We start from the raw sequence: 19,404 nt of genomic DNA on the forward strand, positions 1-19,404 counted from the left end.
ACAGTACCGAATAAGCTTAGACACTGCCTAGCAATAACTAGCAAGCTTACCTGTTGCAAAGATTACTCTGTAGGGCATTGGTCTGCAACCTATGACTCTCCAGATGTGTGCACAAAGTGAGGACTATAAAGTCAGGATTATATGAGTTTAGTGCGACAGAACTCAAGTGGCCTGCACAGAGACCTGATCTTAAAGCGACCCACCACTTTCAAGACAAAAAGGGGTTGAGGGTATATCACCTGCACTTGTTCTTCTTTGCCATCTGTCCAATTTGCCATTTCTGGTCCTGGTTTTCAGCTGTCCAAGATGGCTGCTGCAATTTTCCCTCTGGATAATACACACACTGCCTTCTGTCTTGGCCAGTGCTGATCATGTGAGCAGCTCCGGCCAATCCAAGACCAGGTATAGTGCTTAGGTATTCCAACACTACTAATGCATTATGGGGACTACATAGTCTGAAGATTGCGTCGGCCACCTTGGATAGACGAAAATGGGACCCAAACCCAGTAGATCAGACGGACAGCAGAAAAGAATAAGTGCAGGTTGTATACCCTCTCACCCTCCGGTCCCAGGACAAAATTTCTTCCCGAAACCAGAGGGTCGGTCTAACCCCATCGAACATCTTTGAGATAAATTGGAATGCTGATGAAGAGCCAATCCTTGTCAAATAGGAGTCACACTCCAATGTGGAAAGCCTTCCAAGAAGAATGGAGCCTGTTAGAGCCAGAAAAGATGGTCCAACTCCATATTAGAAAGGTTTTCTGGGACTAGACTATTAATAACTTATCCACAGGATAGGCCATCAATATTTTGGTGGGGTCTGCTGCTTGGGATCCCCACCAATTAGCTAATTAAAGGGGTTGCGAGACTCCGGTCAGCCCTGCGGCCTCTTCTCAGGCATGACACGTTTTGTTCATCACTCACATGGCCTCAGAGCAGCTCAGTCCCATTAAAGTAAATGGGACTAAGTGATAATACTAGGCACAGGCATTACACAATGTACAGTGCTGTGACTGGTTTGAACTAAAGCGAGAGTGGCGCCACTGTCACTTCAATTGGCTGAGCAGCAGGCATCCAGACTGGCAGAGCCCCACCGATCAAATATTCATGACTTATCCCAAGGATAGATAATCAATAGTGTAGTCCTACAAATTTTAACAACCATGGTTTTGTAATGGGATGTCCAGCAAGCATATACAAATGTAATGGCCAGGTGTCCATATACACAATATGCCCAAGAGTATGTGTAAATATTTTATAATATATTGAAAACCATGAATACATGCCTCCAATGCCTCACCTATATGTCTCCCCACCAATTTGGTGATAAACCATGTCTTTTTGCTGGGTGTTCCTGCAGCCTGCTTGTACATGCAGGTCTTGGACAGTGGTTTTCTTGATCCACCTTGAAATTTGTATGAGGAATTTCTTATGCAAATTGATAAGTGAATTTTCTTTATACAGATTCCCGGGTGGGTTATGAGTGCACAAGCAGGCTGCCAAAAAACATCAATGGATCTTTCCATTGCCGGGGCCATGTGTTAGACTTCATGGGTGGACATCTTCACTCTGGGCACAATAGAACTTATGTCTTAGATGAGAAGTTGTCTGCTGCCTATAGCAACCACCTTGGTCCACTTTTCCTATCCAGTTTAGAAACTGAACCCTGGTCACTGAAAGAAGCGAACTTTGAGTGCTGAAACCTTTTTCGGCAGATGCAAGGTAATGCTTCATGTGTCTTACATGCCCTCAAATGAATTCTACACATCTTCCCCCATGCGCAGTAAATGTTAAACCCTACTTGTGAAATGTTATGTACAGGAAATGATTAGTTACTAGCTGGAATTTACTGGGTTATTTTACCTTTTCCATGACTGAGGATTACATATAAAACTCTGTATTAATTTAACGTGTACCGTTTTCAATTTAAGGCTTAGCAATGTTCTGCATGTGCTTGTAAATGTAATGGAAACTCTGCAGGAGTTGGCAGAAAATGATGATAACCCTCCAAAGTGGACTGAGCCCCTCCTCTAATATAAAATGTGGTCATGTCGTATAAACAGCCAAAGCCTGACATTACACACCTGCATCTTTCTATTCAAATCACATTTACAAATATAAAGCACGACCACCGAGGTTCACAGTTTACATTTATTATGGACAACAGACAAAAATATTCTTGGATGTATTTAGAAAACTCCAAGATAAAAATTAGTTAAAAACAGATGGCTGGCCACACACCTCCATTAACTACTATGGTTGAAGAGTGGCTACAAAGATCGTCTGTTGCTGTGGAGTACTCCACATATCTTTGCATTTCAATGACACTATGTAATGCTTCACTTTTCCTGTGGTGGCGCTGTAGAGAAACTAAACACTTGCTGCCAGTTTCCCACACAGATTACTGTGGCTGAATCGCGGGGTACTTGAAAGGGTAAGGGAGCACTCAAATTAATTTGCCTAAAGTCCTGCCAGGGATAAACTTAAAGTAACAATATAAAACTTTAATCCTTATGCAGGGTACAGTATGCAGAGAAAAATGTGACTGTATTCAGCTCCTACCACTGTCCTTTAACCCTTTCCAATCCAATTTGTATCCCGGTTTTCCTAGGGGGGCTCACTCTTTTTCTGCTGTTATACAATGGCGCCATATGCTGGCTAAAGCCAGTACTGCATGTGGTGACACGTTGGATAGGATCCGACAGCAGAGAGGCTGGCAATATACAGTAAGAGAACCCCAATGGACGTCTTCCAACATCGAAGCTGTACAGCCTTAAATCATAATGTCTTCAGAGATCAGACAGTGGATTGGAAAGAGTTAATTTGGGGGTTATGATGGAAATGATAATATGCAAATCTCATCTTAAAAGGTATTGTGCTAGCTTGCATAACCCCTTTCAGAATGAGGGGCCTAGGGCGAACAGTTGATCGTCCCACTCTCTGCACCCCTAGCATACAGCTTACATTGTTGGGGAAAGCCGCAGCTAGTGAGACCTTTTCTCTGCAGTAACCATTGCTGGGGAGATGTAGTATTATAGCATGGCAATTCCCATGAATGGCCATCCTGTAATTACAAAGAAGGCACATGGTTTGCATGGAAAGGAGCTGCACTTACAAAGCGGTTCTCCATTGCAGCCATAGAGGGCTCCTGAGCACAGGATCCTGCTATATGATATCTATATGCCCTAATTATATGAACAAGAGATGTTGTCTTGACACAATCCCTATAAGAATACAATGGCTGGACTTTGCAGTTTGGTTGACAGATTATTTTGTCAGACAGAACATGGGTTTCTAAAGCTGCCCATACACATTAAACTAAAGTTGATGAAAATAGACTATTTCAACTAAAACTTTTGTTAGTGAAATGTAAAAAGAAGCTATTGTTCTTGCAAACAGATGGTATATATCATCATCGTATGGGAAGTCTGCAGTGCTTGGAATTTTTGTTCAACAGTTGGAAGAAAGATCTTTCGCCCTTGAACAATCTTTCCTTAAAAGAATGTTTCCAAAAAGATCATTTGTCCTTTTGCCCAGTGTTACTGATCATGTCTGGCCAGTATGAACAACTGTAATGCACATATGGTCTAAAATGTGTATGGCTGTGATGGCGAAACCATCGTTCACCAGATGACCATTCAATGGTTGTTCAACCATAAACCTACGTCTACCTAATGTGTGGTTTTCCTTTTAGTCACTGGTTGTCATCACTTGTGGGACCAGATAAAGGAGTTGTCTGCTTTGGACACTCATTATGTTAGGAATGTTCACCAATGATAAGCTGATCACAAAGTGGCCTGTTGCTGCGACCCTTTATGGAAACCTAGTAGCAAAAGTTCAATTTTTTTGCAGCACCAGTGCAGGAGAAAGGATGAATTATACAGGGCCCAGTGAAAGCAATAGGCCGTCCATGCAAAGCATGCACATGCTGGACCCTCCAGAGGCAAAGATTCTCTGTTTAGCTGCCATCCACACTGCTGATGAATGAAGGTTCTAAACATGAGACCTGCACTACAAAAGGGAGCCCGTGTTTTGTTTCATGCAGCCCAAACCACGAGTAGCATGAAATCTCCACAGGCTCGCTAATGACAGAGAGATATGGTGAACTCTGAAACACTGTGGCGTTTCAGAGAAAATATATTTTAAAAGGAACCACGAACGAGGAAGTCGTTGGGATGTTTCCCTGCCAGTTTCCTCCCATCTAGCTTGGCTAGTTTGACAAATCTTTCCCTATACACAAATATGGGTAGAACTTTAAATTTAGCCAAGCATGAATCCTATGGCTGGTTCCCTTTAACTCGGGTGCCCTAGTAGTGTATTTGAAAATGGGGTTTCTAAAACCTAAACCAGACAACCTGTTAGCACTTCTGAGCATATAAAACATGAAGTACAGCTCTTTCCAAAGCGGTTTTGCTTATGGTTCCTGAAGAAAGGACACCTGGAGAAATAGCGGCTTAAAATTTCCTGCATTGCACACTAATGGATGCCGACTGGACCGGTGGAAGGGTTGGACCATCTCTGCTGCCCAGAATTTGTCCAATAAACCACCCCTCTCTGCCTATATGATGTGGATGACATAAGAGCAGTCATTTACAGTGCGATCAAAATCTCGTGCATGGACCAGAAGATTGCTGAATGGTGCATGCACTGATCATTTGGCCCGTTTTTGTTCAGATTTGGCGAACTCATTTGCACATGTGCCCATTCACACAGGTAAACAATAGCAGGTTTATGGGACAAACTCCGGACAGCAGGGATGGTCCAACCCGATCAACAGAGCGGTCGATATCCATTAGCATGTGATGTGGGAAATGTTAAAGTGCTATTTCTCAACTGCTATACTTACAGGGGTTTTCCATCAGCACCGGCTGTCAGTGCCAGGCTACACTAGGGTCCGAGTGGAAGCCGCTGCTCAGACACCTGTGTTGTGTCTGACACTTGTAATTGCAGGCGCAGCTCTCATTGAAATCAATGGAAGCTGTGCTTGTAATTGCAAGCATTGATATCAATAAAAGCTGCCCCTGCAATTACAAGCAGTTGTCACTACACACAGGTTGGAGCAGCGGCTTCCATTCCAACTACGGTCTTGCCCAATACTGACAGCCGGTGCTACCTGGAAAACCCCTTTGTGTTTTGTTGCTGTAGGCGGTTTTGTATGCTTGGAAGTGCTGACAGGTTCCCTTGAACTTAGGTACTCTAATAGCGTTTTTGGAAATGGGTTTTATAAACCAGACAACCTATTTAAGAACAAATGATTTTCCATCTCAGGCAATGGGATTATGCAGTTGTATAAACTTTTGTAATGATTGCTATGGTTTTCAATATGAAGAGCCACTCAAAACTAATTTTTAAAAAACTGTGCAACGATAACTGTTTCTTCAATTGTGGGAACCAAATGGGGAATCTAAGTTTGTACATGGCTTTACACACCAGGAGTACTAATTCCCCAGCAGAATGTTAATCAGTCAGCCCTGCAAGCCTCCCAGCCTGTTTGTGTAAGTTGCCTGTTGTCTGGGGCATCTTTCCAGCCCTATTCCAGTGAGAGTGTGAGGCCAGGAGTGGGTGGAAGATCTGCCTGTGTCCATCTGCTGCCAGTTCCAGCTGCTCATTTCTGCCCATAGCAACCCTCCAGTCCCCATCATCTGCAACCTGTGCCCCCTGTACTTCTCACCCCCCTCTATCTTACATTCTAACTGCATGACTTGTGGTTTTTCTCAGCTTCTACTGTCTCTCTACTGACTGTCTCCTTCTTCAGAACCTCATATCCCTCAACTGCATTAGATCCCCCCTCCTTCTTTCAGTCCCGCTGAAGAACACATTATATACCCCCTTACACCCTCTACCTTGCAGCCTCCTCCTCTTTGGTTTTCTATCCTCTGTCATCCTCAGACCTAAACTTCAGGTCTTCAAGATGCATCCAAAGAAACAGGTAAGGAGAGGGGTGGGCACAGGAGGAGATGTAGGTGTGTAAGTAGAGGAAGGAGGGGGCAGGGTCTGTACCTCTATTCATTGTACAGCCAGAAGTGAAGAGGTTAATGAAACAGGAGGGTCTCTCTAGAGACAGTGGGCTGCTTTGTACATTATGATAACTTGGTCAGAGGAAGAGACTAGCAGAACATTCATGCCTAGATTTCTACGAGGGTTATTTGTGGTTACGTCTGGCAGAGGTGGAATTATTATTTATATAAGAATTTCTCAATATTCTAGAAACATTGTTTCGATCTAGTTTTGACTTTTGTATACTTCTACGTGGTATTCATACTAGCGTCTAGCAAACGTCCATCAGGTATCTACCTTGTTATTTCGTCACATGTATTCGTTGTTAAATACAATAAGATAATATTCACACGTGGCAGATTTCATCTGAACGGACTTGTCTCTGTAACATGTACATGGAGTTCTACATCCCCGTTCAGATGAATGGAACAGTTGTGGAACTTTCTGCACCAAATCTGCTGTGTGTGAATTTATCTATATACATTGGAACAGGCAACAATCTTAAAGGGAACCTGTCATCTATAGGCACCATAAACTAAGTTTATGGGCTTATGGGATAGAGACCGATGGGTCAAGCGGTATACTTTTTATACTAACCCAGCTCTCCATTTCCCCACTGTCACACCTGGAAGTCAGTGGGTAGTCTGTACATTGGACTCATCTCTGCATGCAGTGCTTGCGCGTATACAATGTTCTCTACGGTTATGCGCACACACCGCCTGCAGAGATGAGTCAGAGGCAAAGACCACCCGCCCATTTCCAGGGGTTACAGGTTAGAGAACAGGGAGCCAGGTAAGTATAAAAAGTACACCCCAGTCCTCAGCCCTTGCCCCATAAGTCCATAAACTTAGTTTATGACTGTTTCCCTTTAATTCTGACCTAATACCAATACTCTCCTGGTGTGAGTCTGTCTATACCCATCACATCATGTTTATAGTGTTCACTGGCCATGGCGTTTGCAATTTGAGAATTTCAATAATTTGCAGTAAAAGTTTTTTTATTTTGTTTTTTTTACATCACTGATATTAAAGAGGACCTGTCAGCAGGTTTATGCTACCCAAACCGCAGGCAGCATGAACCTGGGAAAGCTATTAACAATGCATCCTTGTATGTTTTATTATGAAACGCTGCAGTATTTCAGAATAAACATACTTTGGAGTCAGACTAGGAAGGGAGCTGGAACAGAGCTTTGGATTAAAGGAGCCGGTGCACCAGCCGCTCCCCACCTGCATCATGCAGAAAAGGGGAAAGAGCTGTGAGTCTGCATGATGCAGGTGGGGAGAGCTGGCGCAGCCTGCCCCTTCAATCCAAAGCTCTGTTCCACATCCCATCCAAGTCAGACTTCAAAGTATGTTTATTCTAAAATGCTGCAGCGTTTCAGAAAATAGCCTACATGAACGCTCTGTACATACCTGGTCCGAGTTCAGGCAGCATGAACCTGCTGACAGATTCCTTTTAAATAGTTTAAAACTACAAGGTGTGCATCTATATGTAATAAGAATTGTGTCTTTTATTCTCCTTTTGTTCTGCTTCCATTGCAAAGGACAGACAGATGTCAGTTTACACGAGGGCAGGTGCTGCCGAAAATCATTTTTAGGTCTGAATAAAGATTTTAATCAACGCTACCACACAAGCGTTAGAAGCGATGCTAGCATTCACGATTTAGTGCCAATTGTTGGGCTGCACTTGCAAGTCCAGGGGCAGCAGGCACTTAGCTGTAAATCCCAAGTGTTAGTGGTGCTCATGTAATACCGCTCTTGCACTGGACAATGATTACCGTGTTTCCCCGAAAATAAGCCTGATTTGGATGGATTTTCGGGAAGGCTTAAAATATAGGTCCTACCCTGAAAATAAGCCCTAGTTACGCTACATGAAAAAAAAAATAAAGAATACATTACCTAGCAGGCGTGGTCCCGCTCCCTCCCACTGCTCTCTGAGTTCATACATCATCCCTTTTTGGTTACAGGATTCATAAATCCAGCCTTTAGGAAGCTATGGCTGTGATTGATTCTTTGACCGCTTCTCAGCCAATCAGTGCAGCGCTGGATGAAACAATGCAATGGTTGTGATTAGCTCATCCAGTGCTGCATTGATTGGTTCTTCAACCGCTCCTTAGCCAATCCCAGCCATCACTTCCTGGAGGTGGGATTTATGAACCCCATAACCAGGAAGTGATGTACGACTGGTTGAAGACTGCAGGAAGCTCTGGACCTTCAGCGAGCCTGCTAGGTAAGTAAAATAAGACCTAGTGCCTCTTTTGGGGCAAAAATTAATATGACAGGGTCTTATTTTCAGGGAAACACAGTAGAATCGTTCGTTCCAATTGGGCAATTATCGTCTGTTGTAGAAGGCCCTTAAAGCAACCTTCTGATTTTGGGACAAAATTTGGTCCCAGGACAGGAGGGAAGAAGGGGTACACTACCTGCAGTTGTTCTTTGGCGTCCCTTCAATTCACCATCTCTTGGCCTTATTTTCAGCTGTCCAAAGTTGCAGCAATTTTCTACCTACCTAATCCACCACATGCACTGCTCTTTAGCCATAGCTACTCACATGATCAGCACTGGCCAATCAGAGAGCTGGTATAGTGCATTGGTAGTCTAATACTATCAATTCAGTGTGGGGGTTAGGTAGTCTGAAGATTGTGTCAGCCATCATGAAAAATGGGACGTGGAACCAGCAGGAAGTACAAGCACATGTAATATACCCCCTCCCTCTCTGATCCTTTAACAGAATTTTTTCCCAAAACTGGAACATCATTTTAAAGGGGTTATCCCACAAAAACTTTATTCACATCTCAACAGGATAGTTGATAAATGTATGGTTGCCGGTGGTTGAATAGACTGGGGACCTGAATGATATGCTCCAATAAAGCAATCTCACTGTGTCATTTTTTAATATGACTCCATATTGAAGGGTCGCTTTATTCATCTAATCTTTCAGATTATGCGGGGTAAATGTTTAACATGGTGTTTGACACAAATACCACAATTAGAAATAATAATGACTGCTTGTAAATATTTTCACACCTGTCTGCAGGTCTTTTTGGCACAAACAGTTTTGATGTTTCTTGGACTACTGATTGTCAGCTCAGAGGGCTCTAAACCAATAAAGCGACCACCACCAAAGACCAAAGTTTGTGGTGAGCGACAAGAGGAGGTGTTGGAGCAGATGTATGGACACCTCGCTGCAGGTATGCTTAGTGCCTATCACCATACACTACAGCTTCAGCCACTAGAAAAGGAGAACATCAGCTGTCCAGCTGGGACCCGAGGAAGACCTCTAGTGGACACTAAGCAGCGGCTACCAGTCAATATTCAGAGCATATCCCCATGGGCATACAGGTGATTGTGCAAAAATCTGTATTTCATATTGGTCTTCCTGAGCGTATTGAAAATCTAAAGCATTTTAGTAAACTATATTGTTTGGGGGCTAATAATGTTGAAGTCCCCTGATATATCTAGTCCACCTATAATGATCTGATGTGTATGGAAAGCTTTTCATGGAGTCTGCAAGGTTGGTAGATGACCCCATGTACCCGCCCATTTGCTGTAATAATGATCCCATAATTTTAGAGGCTGGGGCATACTTGAAGGACTATATTGACCATTGATATTTATGGTAGACAACAGAAACTGAGAAAGGAGTGTGATAAGGAGAGCAGGTTGTACATGGCTATATTAAAGTCTATGTGAATTATGGAAACAGTCAGCTGGCTCAGTTAGTCCTGCAACTCCCTTAAACCTTAAAGAAAAAAAGGTCAGTCTGCGCACCAGTTCTTTTCTGTTTTTCAACCACTATCAGCCATATGGCTTGGAATTTGGCTGGGTCATGGTGTAGCCATTCTTTTAGTAGGTGGGATTCTTGAGGTGTCACCTCTGCCTATCAGGCATAGTACACCTATGGATACAGCTTTAATGGCCTCGTTAACAAATCTTAAAGGGGTTTTCCAACCTGTTTATAAATATTGCCAAGGGCAGATAAGGGTATAAAAGAAACAAAAAAGCACAACTTCCTGTTTAAATGTCTCGCCACACTAGTGCTGCCGGTCCGGTCCTAGAAGATCCAGCAGAGGTCACATGAAGTTTGTGCACACATGACTATCGAGGCTATTGATTGGCTGCAGCTGTCATGTGAATGATGAATGGCATGTGACTGCTCCCGAAGCTTCTACGATCGGGGGCGCTTGAGCTGCAAAATATTTATAAGATGAATTTTATCACTCTCTTTTCTTAGTTTTCTTTGAATATTTTTCCTGATACATCAGGCGTCATGAGACCTCATTCTCCTGACCGATAGAGTTCCATAGGAAGACCCTTTCAAGTATGTCCCAGCCTCTGAAAATACATGTGAAGGTGTTTTTTTTCTATCTTTACAATATCTGTCTCCTGGCAATTTTTTTTTTTAATTTGGAAAAGCCCTTTTAAATGTGGACTCCCCATCTTGTTCATTGATTAATATGACTTAGGGCTGGTTGCATCAAAGTTTTGATCTGAGATCAACCAGAACTGTTCTAAGATGAAATAGAAAAACGTTCCACCAGCATGGTTTAGCCTGTGATCTCGGTTCAAATCCAGGTTTGATCTCCCAATTTTGGCAGATTAAACTAGTTGAATTTAGTTTAGCAGCTGAAATCCAAGATGGCGGACTAGGCTGATACCCTGATAGTCTTTTCCTAGGTAGTAAAATTACACCTACGTTTGCTGCTGGTAGCAGCCATGTTTTTACTAACGCCATGAATGCTGGGGAGATCATCTGACTACAGTCACTAATCACCATGTGATACATTTCTTCTAACTTCATACTGTGATTGCAGATTAAGTGAAATTTGGTTTTGCAAATCATAGATCACAAAGTATTGGTGGAACACTTTTTCCTTAAAACAAGTTCAACAGATGATCGCAGTTTAAAGTGACCCTCCGGTCGTGGAGAAACAAAGATGCTTGAACCGCTTCTTTGATTACCTGATGCACAGGTAGTCAGAGAAGCGGTAGTCAGGGAGCAGTTTTTTTTCCTGCCCCCCACAGACCGGCGTCCCCACAGGCTGGTCACATGGCTCTGTCTGCAGCATTTTCCTGATATCTGCCTGTGTCATGCCCATTAACTCCCCTTCCGGTCCTGTCTGCGTGCGCTAGGCTGGTATAACCCTGGCAGGCAGGGAAGTCAGCGCAAGTAATCATGGATAGGTGAAATGGAAGTAGTCACGGATAGAAGTTGCATCAGTAAACACCCCGGGCATGCGCAGCGATTAGCGGACAACTTGTAAGATATATTTTGAGGGGCATTTGAAAAAGGTAGTGGACACTTTATTTATAATGAATATTTGGCTGGAAAACCCCTTTAATATAACGCTACAAGATGACTTTTATTTTTCATGGGGCCGAGTTCTCTCTATTTCATCCTTTTTAAACTGAACTCCTTCCAAGTAGAATTTCATCCATGTACTAATATAGGGCTGTGGTGAGGACAGGAATATTACAACATATTTTCCATGTGTCATAAATCTCAATACACGAGGCTGAACTGTCACTTGGCTCGTTCTTATTTCATGACATTTTCTACTTCTGAGACAATATTCACCTTTTAGCTTCATGGCAGGAGTCCGTGGAGGAGTCAAAAAGCTGTAAGAGCCATCATCACAGCGAAGAGATATGGAGATATATTGACTCTAAAAGACTAATGCTGGTTTGGATTACATTAGATCATTTAGGTGGGCTTTGCCAATTATTTAATATTTATGGAGGTTTTGTGAATGTCTCATGACATGTTAGATTTCAACATGCATGATCCTTTGTTACCACAGAAGATAAGCTGCTGCCAGAAGAGGCTGGCAGGGACTTAGTCCCTTCTTCCCCATTGAAAAAAAACGTGTAGAGTTGGCTGAGTCTGCCTGTTTACGGTGGAGGGAGGAGGAATAGTTTTGGCCACCAGTTTAAATGGGCCTCTAATTCCATAAAATATCTGGGGTATGGATCCCTTCTATCCTGGCACATAAATTTAACCTTAATTTCCAACCGCTACTGCAGTCCTTGGAGTTGGGGCTGAACAGTTGGTCCTCTCTTCCCCTTGGGTGGATTGGCAAAGTAAATGTAGTAAAGATGGACATCCTACTTAAGGTCCTACACCTGTTTCAGACTTTGCCTTGACATGGACATTTTTAATGCCACTCAAGTGCTTGGTATACAGATTTATTTGGCAGAATGCAGCATGTTGTTTACTGCAATTGTTGATGCTCTATCGATAAAATTTGATTTAACCTAAAGTGTTTGGCCAGCTTAAGGGGGCTGGAGACTTCTTCATTCTAATGACCAGTGGAGCTAAAACAGCAGGGTTGTCTAATTGTTGGGGTCCCTGATCCCTACAATGAAGGGATACCTATTACATTTTACCAGTAGAATATTGCAGCACTGCCACCTTTTAGGATATGTTTCTAGTAGCGGAGGTGCTGCAGAATTTCAGCAGAAGAATATTGCACAGCAATTTCCACATCCAAAACAGAATCAAAATCTGCACCTTTAGGTAAGATGGTGCCCCCCCTCCATCATAGTAAGAAACACCAGATAAAATAGAACTGGTGTGTTACCTCAGGCAACAGCGGTGAGTTGAAGTTTTACAAGCTGAGTAACGCAGCACAGTAGCTGGCTAGCAAATTTTAGTCTAGAGAGCAAGTGCAAAACATTGGCCCACCAGTAGTGAATCACCCTGAGGCTCCATTCACACGGGGCAGTTCAGTTGCAAGTAAAACTGCACTTTTAAAACTGCGTGTGTTTTTTTTGCTACATTTTACTAGAACTCTGGCAAAAACACACAAGGTTTACCAATGCACTTTTTTTTGTGCGTTTTTTTTTTTTTTTTTTTTAATTGCAACCGAACTGCCCCGTGTGAATGCAGCCTTAGGATGTGTTCACATGTGATGGATTTTTGTCCCCAAAAGGGCTATTTGGCTTCTGCTCTTGGGGTTTTTTGCCTTCCTCTGGATCAACACAGGAGGATAGACAGGCTGGACTAGATGGACATTGTCTTCATTCAGCCTAACGAACTATGTTACTGCGGATTATCTCCAGTGGAAAAAAACACAGCAAATCTGCATCAAAATCTGCAGCATTTTACAGCATAAACTGGCTCAAAACATCTGTATGGCAACCAGAGTATATATAGCCTCCCAATGGTTATCGCCCGTATTGCAGATAGGCCCAGTCAAAGCTAGAATCTCACTGATGATGGCATATGAGAAGCTTTCAGCTATCAGAGAAGACAGGATGGAGCCGTTCTTGAAAACATGGCAGCCGTGGTCCGACTACTTAGTAGTTCCAGGTCTCACAGAGGCCCTCCAGCGATAAGTTGGGGAAGGGAGAGAGATATAAAAGTAGCCCTACGGAAAGCATGGATAGCAGCAGAACTAACCCCAAAAATACATTACATGGTTTGCAGAAGTTGTTGCCTGGATACTTGACTGAGCTTGCTTTTGTTATGTTTTGTTTTATAAACCTTTTCATCTTGAAATCCCCCTGCGAGGGATATATCTAGAGTTACTATATTGTAATAATTTGAGAAAAATTATTTAAACTATTTGAAACTAAAATCTGCACCATTTTGTGTGGACTTTAACGAGTATTTTAGTATGGATCCACAATTAAAGTGGTGACATCTGCTGTGGATTCACACCAAACGTTTGCAGAATTTGGTGCAGATTTGCTATAGATTTTCCTGCGGTGGAAAATCCACAACAAATTCCCTACGTGAAGGTACTCTTAGGGCTCGTTCACATGGGTGTGAAAATCGCACAGAAGATAGCCACACACAAAAAAATGCAGCAAAATCACGTGAATGGACGATTTTCCGCGATCAAGTCCAGAGCCTCATTAGCGTGAAAATCACCCATTCACATGATCTGGAGCGGCGTGTTGCCAAAAAATGCTCTGCTGAGAGAGAGCACAAAACCTTCAATTCACTTCATACACCCATGTGATATTCTTTATCAGCATCCCCCTGCTAATGTGACTCTCCCTCCATCTGGCATTGTTTCACAAACTCCCTCTCCCTGGGAATGTCATTGTTTAGCAGTGTTAGCTAAACAATGGCAATGTTTAACTAATGCTGCTAATCTCACTTTCCCTCCCCTTCTCTTTTTTTCCAGCTCCCATAGGAGTCTATGGATTCTCCTGCGTTATGCACACCAAAGATAGGTCAAGACCTATATATTTGCACATTAGGGAATTTCAGTCGCTGATGTTATATTTTTTTTAGTTGTATTTCCTTTTTTTTTTTTTTTTGCGCCTAAAATTCCTTCAGCTGAATGTTTCCATAGGAAACCATTGGTTCTAATAGTCAAGTTTTTTTGCACGGCTAACTTAGCTGTGCAAATTCTCTTTTAGAAACGAACCCTTAAGGCCCATTCACATACCTAAGCATATTTCACGTCCATGTGCAGTCTGTGTACTTCAGACAGCACATGGACTTGTTATAGGCAGTTCAGATGGGCGTTGTTTCATGTGGACTGATGGTCTGTGTGAAAAGAATCGCAGCACATCCTATTCTGTTCTGCATCTGCCTGCGGGTATCAAGCAGTATATGGACATGTCTACGTTCTGTCCGCTGCAACTTGCATACACCCGTGTTAATCGGCTCTTAGGGGAGCTTCACACAAAGTGTAAATGCTATAGAATTTCTGCAGCAAATTTTGCTGTGGAAATCTGCAGCATTTACAATATGAGCGATGGGGAAATTTTTCACTCCATGTACAGGAAATTTTAGAAAACTCCACAATTAATCCAATCCATAGCATGCCTATTTATGCTGCAGATTTCAACCCTTGAAATAAAATGATTAAAATCCGTGCCAGATCCACAAGAAAATCTGTTGCAAACTCCTCACCATTTAGGTGCGGAAAGCCCACAGCAGAAACGTTGTGTATGAAACCGTATGTGGCCACAGTTAGTAAAAGGACCCCTTGGGTGCTCTCACTTACTAATAGGACACCCATTGTGGCTCTACTTAGTAAAAGGGCCCTTTGTACGACAGCACATGTTTAGGGCTGCTGGGCCCTGCTCCTAAAACTCAAGGAGGTGGAAGGGGCTCAATTCATTAATACACACCCGCACTGGCTGCTATGTGCTTTTGAAGTGCAGAGGTCACTCACCAGGCACTAGCACTGTGAGTACTGAAGATACTCTGCTATGGAAGACTGCACAGAGCCTCAGCACATCAAAGCACACAGCAGCCAATGTGAGTGTGCATTAGTAAATTTAACCTCTTCCAACCCCTAGAGTTTTAGGAGTGAGTCAGGAGGAGCTCCCTTCATCTTGATGGAGTGATGCGCCCTGTGCAGTTGCACACCCTAAAGACAGTCCCTGCTTTTTATACTCACCTGCCTCCCCGTGCCCCATTGTCAGCCTAGGAAGCTGGTGCTTAGTCAGTGCATTGAACTCCTCCCTTTATTCAGTGCGCGTACACATAGACCATCCTGAGTGTGCATGGAATGCAGAGATTAGTCTGATGCACACATTAAGGCTGACAGTGAGTCATACCTCAGTGCGGATTAATTTCAGAGCTCTATTTTATCCAAATCTCCTCCATCGCCATAAATGTAAACGGTAATATGCGATTAATGAGTTGAATGTATGACCATATGCAGTGAGCACCCTCTTGTGGTGACTGCAGGTAGTTGGCATGTTGTCTTTTAAAGCTATAAAGTGTATTAAATGAATTACAAATGTACCATTATCTGCTTGCATATACGGGACTCACTGTACTAATTTTCTTCTAGGATAACATATAATCCCACTCGGTATCCCAAGTACATCCCAGAAGCTTATTGTCTCTGTAAAGGTTGCCTCACCGGACCCTACGGCGAAGAGAACTTAAACTTTCGCTCTACCCCAGTTTATATGCCTACTGTCATCCTCCGTCGTACATCTTCATGCACTGGTGGTCGCTATGTCTATGTTGAGGATTACATCACTATCCCAGTGGGCTGTACTTGTGTACCAGATCCAGAAAAGGAGTCTGAGATGGACAGTGCAAATTCTAGTCTGGAGAAAGAAAAGTTCAAAGTCTCCATAAATAAAAGTGAGAAACCGCCATCTAACTGAGCTAGCGAAGTAATGTGGGGACATTGTTGGTTTTGGACAACTCTTCATCATTCCTTTACAGGTACATGAAGCTAGGGTGTCCTAGAGCAAACATAAGCACATGATGGGTGAGGGCGGCCCCGAATGATGCTGCACTGTAAAGCAGGGTTATAAAGGAAATGTATATTAATATTATGTAAATCTATCTGTACTGGATGAGGACCATAATATACAGTCAGGGCAGAGAAGAATGGAAAGTGCTGACAAGGAACATTAGTGGCAGCCACCCATGCTTCCTGGCAGGCCGGGTCTAAGATTTGTTCTCTCCAAAATGAATATAATGTAGCATATATACTTCATCCACATGCTAAACCAACAGATATTGCATTTATATCCTCAGAAAAGTCATTATTAGCAAATCAATGGTGATCCATCACCCGGGATCAGCTCTTCAGCAGGCTGATGTGCATTTGCACTAAGCTGATTTCTGCATTAAGGAGACAGCTCCATTTCCACTGCAGTGGCACAACCTGGTATTGATGGCAAAGTTCCCCTTGACTTTAATACCAAGCCTGGCCACTGCAGTGGAAAAAGAGCGGTCCGCTTCCTGCAGAAATCAGCTCAGTGCACACGCACATCAGCCAAGTAAAGAGCTGATCGGAGAGGGTCACTGCTAATGGATCCCCGCCGACCTACTATTGATGGCCTATGCTGAAGATAGGCCAGCAATAATTTACAACTGGGCAACTCCTGTAAGGCTGCTTAACTAAATTCCATAAAATGCCATGCCCACATTTGCAACCCTTTTATATTGCCCCAGTGTATCTTAAATTGAAAATGATGCAACTTTTCAAATAGTCTTGTTTAAATATTATCTCCTACGGTTTTCCGTGTACAGCTCCTATGCAGATCTGTGTGTCTCCATGGTTGCAGCCTACAACCAACCGTGTGTAGTCTGATCTTGCAATTATGCTCCATTTCATCTGCTCCATAGTTTTCGATAGCTCGCATTTGACAATTTAGCAAGACATATGGTTTGTTTGTAGCCTGTAACGATGGACACACACAGGTCTGCGTAGCTGTATACACAGGACTGTAAGATATTTGTACGTCGGGTGAGTGAATGCTTCATTAGATCCTACAATTCCAGTTTGGCTGCAACATATCACCTCCTAGCAATGTAGGAGCGCTCAGAGGTGTCATTAGATGGATGTTAGTTCTCTGTTCTAGAGAATGTTGTATGAGCTTTACATGTATAGTGGTACCATTTATACTACGCCTAAAACCTCAGGAGAGTGTCAGCTAAGTATAAAAGTTTGAAAAGTATATTAACAAATCCCACCCCACCTAGTGGTCAGTAGAGGTATAGCTCACCTCTAATTGTGACTAGACATTATGCACTTATTCTTCTTTATTTCAGTATTGTAACAACCTTTTTGCAAATCGTATAACATGCAAAGGGCTCAACAGGTAGTTTAAACTACATTATGCTAACACATTGCCCTGTGCTGATGGATAGGCTTGACTACTTTTAGGGTGCATTTACATATGCAGAATTTTAGTATGGACTTAAGGAGTATATTTCCAAGGGAAAGGTAGATGAAATGGCCCTACAATTACATATCAGTAAATGTGACCTTCAATGAGGGATTTAAAGTTGACGGAGTTGAAAAACTCTACAGTTAGAAAGGCTTTAGTGAAGACACAGTATAAACCTGGCATTCTCTTCACATGGGTAGAAATTAAAAAGTAATAGCACTTTTTATAAACTTTTAACATGCTACTCTATGACAAAAGTTTTGATTAGTAGAGGTCACTCTGCAGAGACCTGCAGGGATTGCTGTAACGCGGGGGCTGCAGCGCTCACCTAGGCGCTTTGCTCCTTTGGCTGTTTTAGTGATTGTCAGCACCTCGTGGCTGCTGACCGTATAGAGGCCCATAGAAGATGTCTGTAGACCTCTGAGTCGGTCTTCAGCTGCGTAGAGGAATGACAAGCAACGAAAACAGCCAAAGGGGCACAGCACTCAGCACGCTTGTTTCAGTGATCAGCAGAGGTCTCTGCAGCAGAACCCCCACTGATCAAAACGTGACACTCTAACATGGCAAAAGTGCAGTTACTCTATAAAATTGACATGTTTATAGTTTTCTGCAGTTGGTGAACTGTGTTTCTAGATCTGCATTTTTTTAAATGTAAGTTTTGGATAAATAAATGTATTACTGGAGTTGTTGCTTTCTGTCTTCATTCATTCATTCATTCATTGCACGGCCAGAGATCAATAAGATATTAGCTGCCCCTTGAATGAAGTTTAATACATAACGCTAAGGGGTTTAATTCTTGCTTGTTTGAAACCGGCTAATTATCAGACGTAAGCGTGGGCTCTCAGATCTCCAATTGCAAGAATACATAAGCAAACCCTTTGGAGTGGCCTGAATTTCAGCATTGATTACTAAGGTAATAAAATCTGGTCTTACTCTTATATAAAAGCTCATTCACACGGGCCAAAAATAAGTCTGCAGTAACAAGTGCAGATAGACAAAGCAGACTAATCATTGCTTCACACATGGCAGACGATCGGCTTGTGGTGACCTTTAAATTGTTATTCAGATCATTCAAGTGCTGCGGAATAAGTTGGCGCTATACAAATAAAGATTATTATTATTATTATTATCATTCACCCCTAGAATGCTGTACTGGGTGGCTGCTCATCTCCCCGTTCAGTCTGAGCTGATTAGTCGATGAACGAGCATTTACTTGTTTGTTGGCTTATCTTTTATGGTTCAAAAATATATTTTTTATTCAACTGCATTATCCATAGCAATACACACACTGGGCATCAAACTGTAATAAAAGAACAATAACAAAAACAGTTTGTTTCACTTGATGGTTACCCATCACCTTATGCAGTCATTTTAACAATAGCCCCAGCACCTGTCTCTCCCAGAGATCTGGGGGTCTGGGAAAAATAGAGACTGACATGGAAATAGACTCAGGAAAAAGAAAAGGAAAGAAGAGTACTTGGGTGAGGGAAAGGGTAGTGGATCCCAGGATTGGGATTTCCCTGTCCAGTTTGGTAAAAAATCTGAGCTAAGCAAGGTAACCAGCCGGAGGCTCAGCTCAGTAGGCCATAAGTGCCTTGTCAACGTGTGATAGTACAGTCAGCATGCCAGGCACCTAATCCCGGTGAGGAGCGAAACTGTAGCCACACTGCCCACTAGCATAAAATTTGGTAAATCTCAGATCATTGGCTGATCTTTTGCGCACACACACTATCAGGAATACAAACATTGTGGCCTGGTTATCTACCTGTGTAAATGCACCTTTAGGGCTTATTCACATGAG

At 42.7% G+C, this 19,404-nt stretch overlaps 1 protein-coding gene across 1 annotated transcript; it reads left to right on the top strand.

Moving 5' to 3' along the window:
• The first annotated feature begins 5,537 nt into the window (after positions 1-5,537).
• On the top strand, positions 5,538-18,286 carry IL17D (interleukin 17D). Its single transcript, XM_066582174.1, has 3 exons — positions 5,538-5,929; positions 9,034-9,338; positions 15,761-18,286. Exons 1-3 carry the CDS (start codon positions 5,912-5,914, stop codon positions 16,083-16,085), a joined length of 648 nt encoding a protein of 215 aa, XP_066438271.1. The 5' UTR covers positions 5,538-5,911; the 3' UTR covers positions 16,086-18,286.
• Positions 18,287-19,404: the final 1,118 nt, after the last annotated feature.

The sequence above is a fragment of the Eleutherodactylus coqui genome, chromosome 1 (genome assembly GCF_035609145.1).
Source record: "Eleutherodactylus coqui strain aEleCoq1 chromosome 1, aEleCoq1.hap1, whole genome shotgun sequence".
Classification (NCBI taxonomy): Eukaryota; Metazoa; Chordata; class Amphibia; order Anura; family Eleutherodactylidae; genus Eleutherodactylus; species Eleutherodactylus coqui.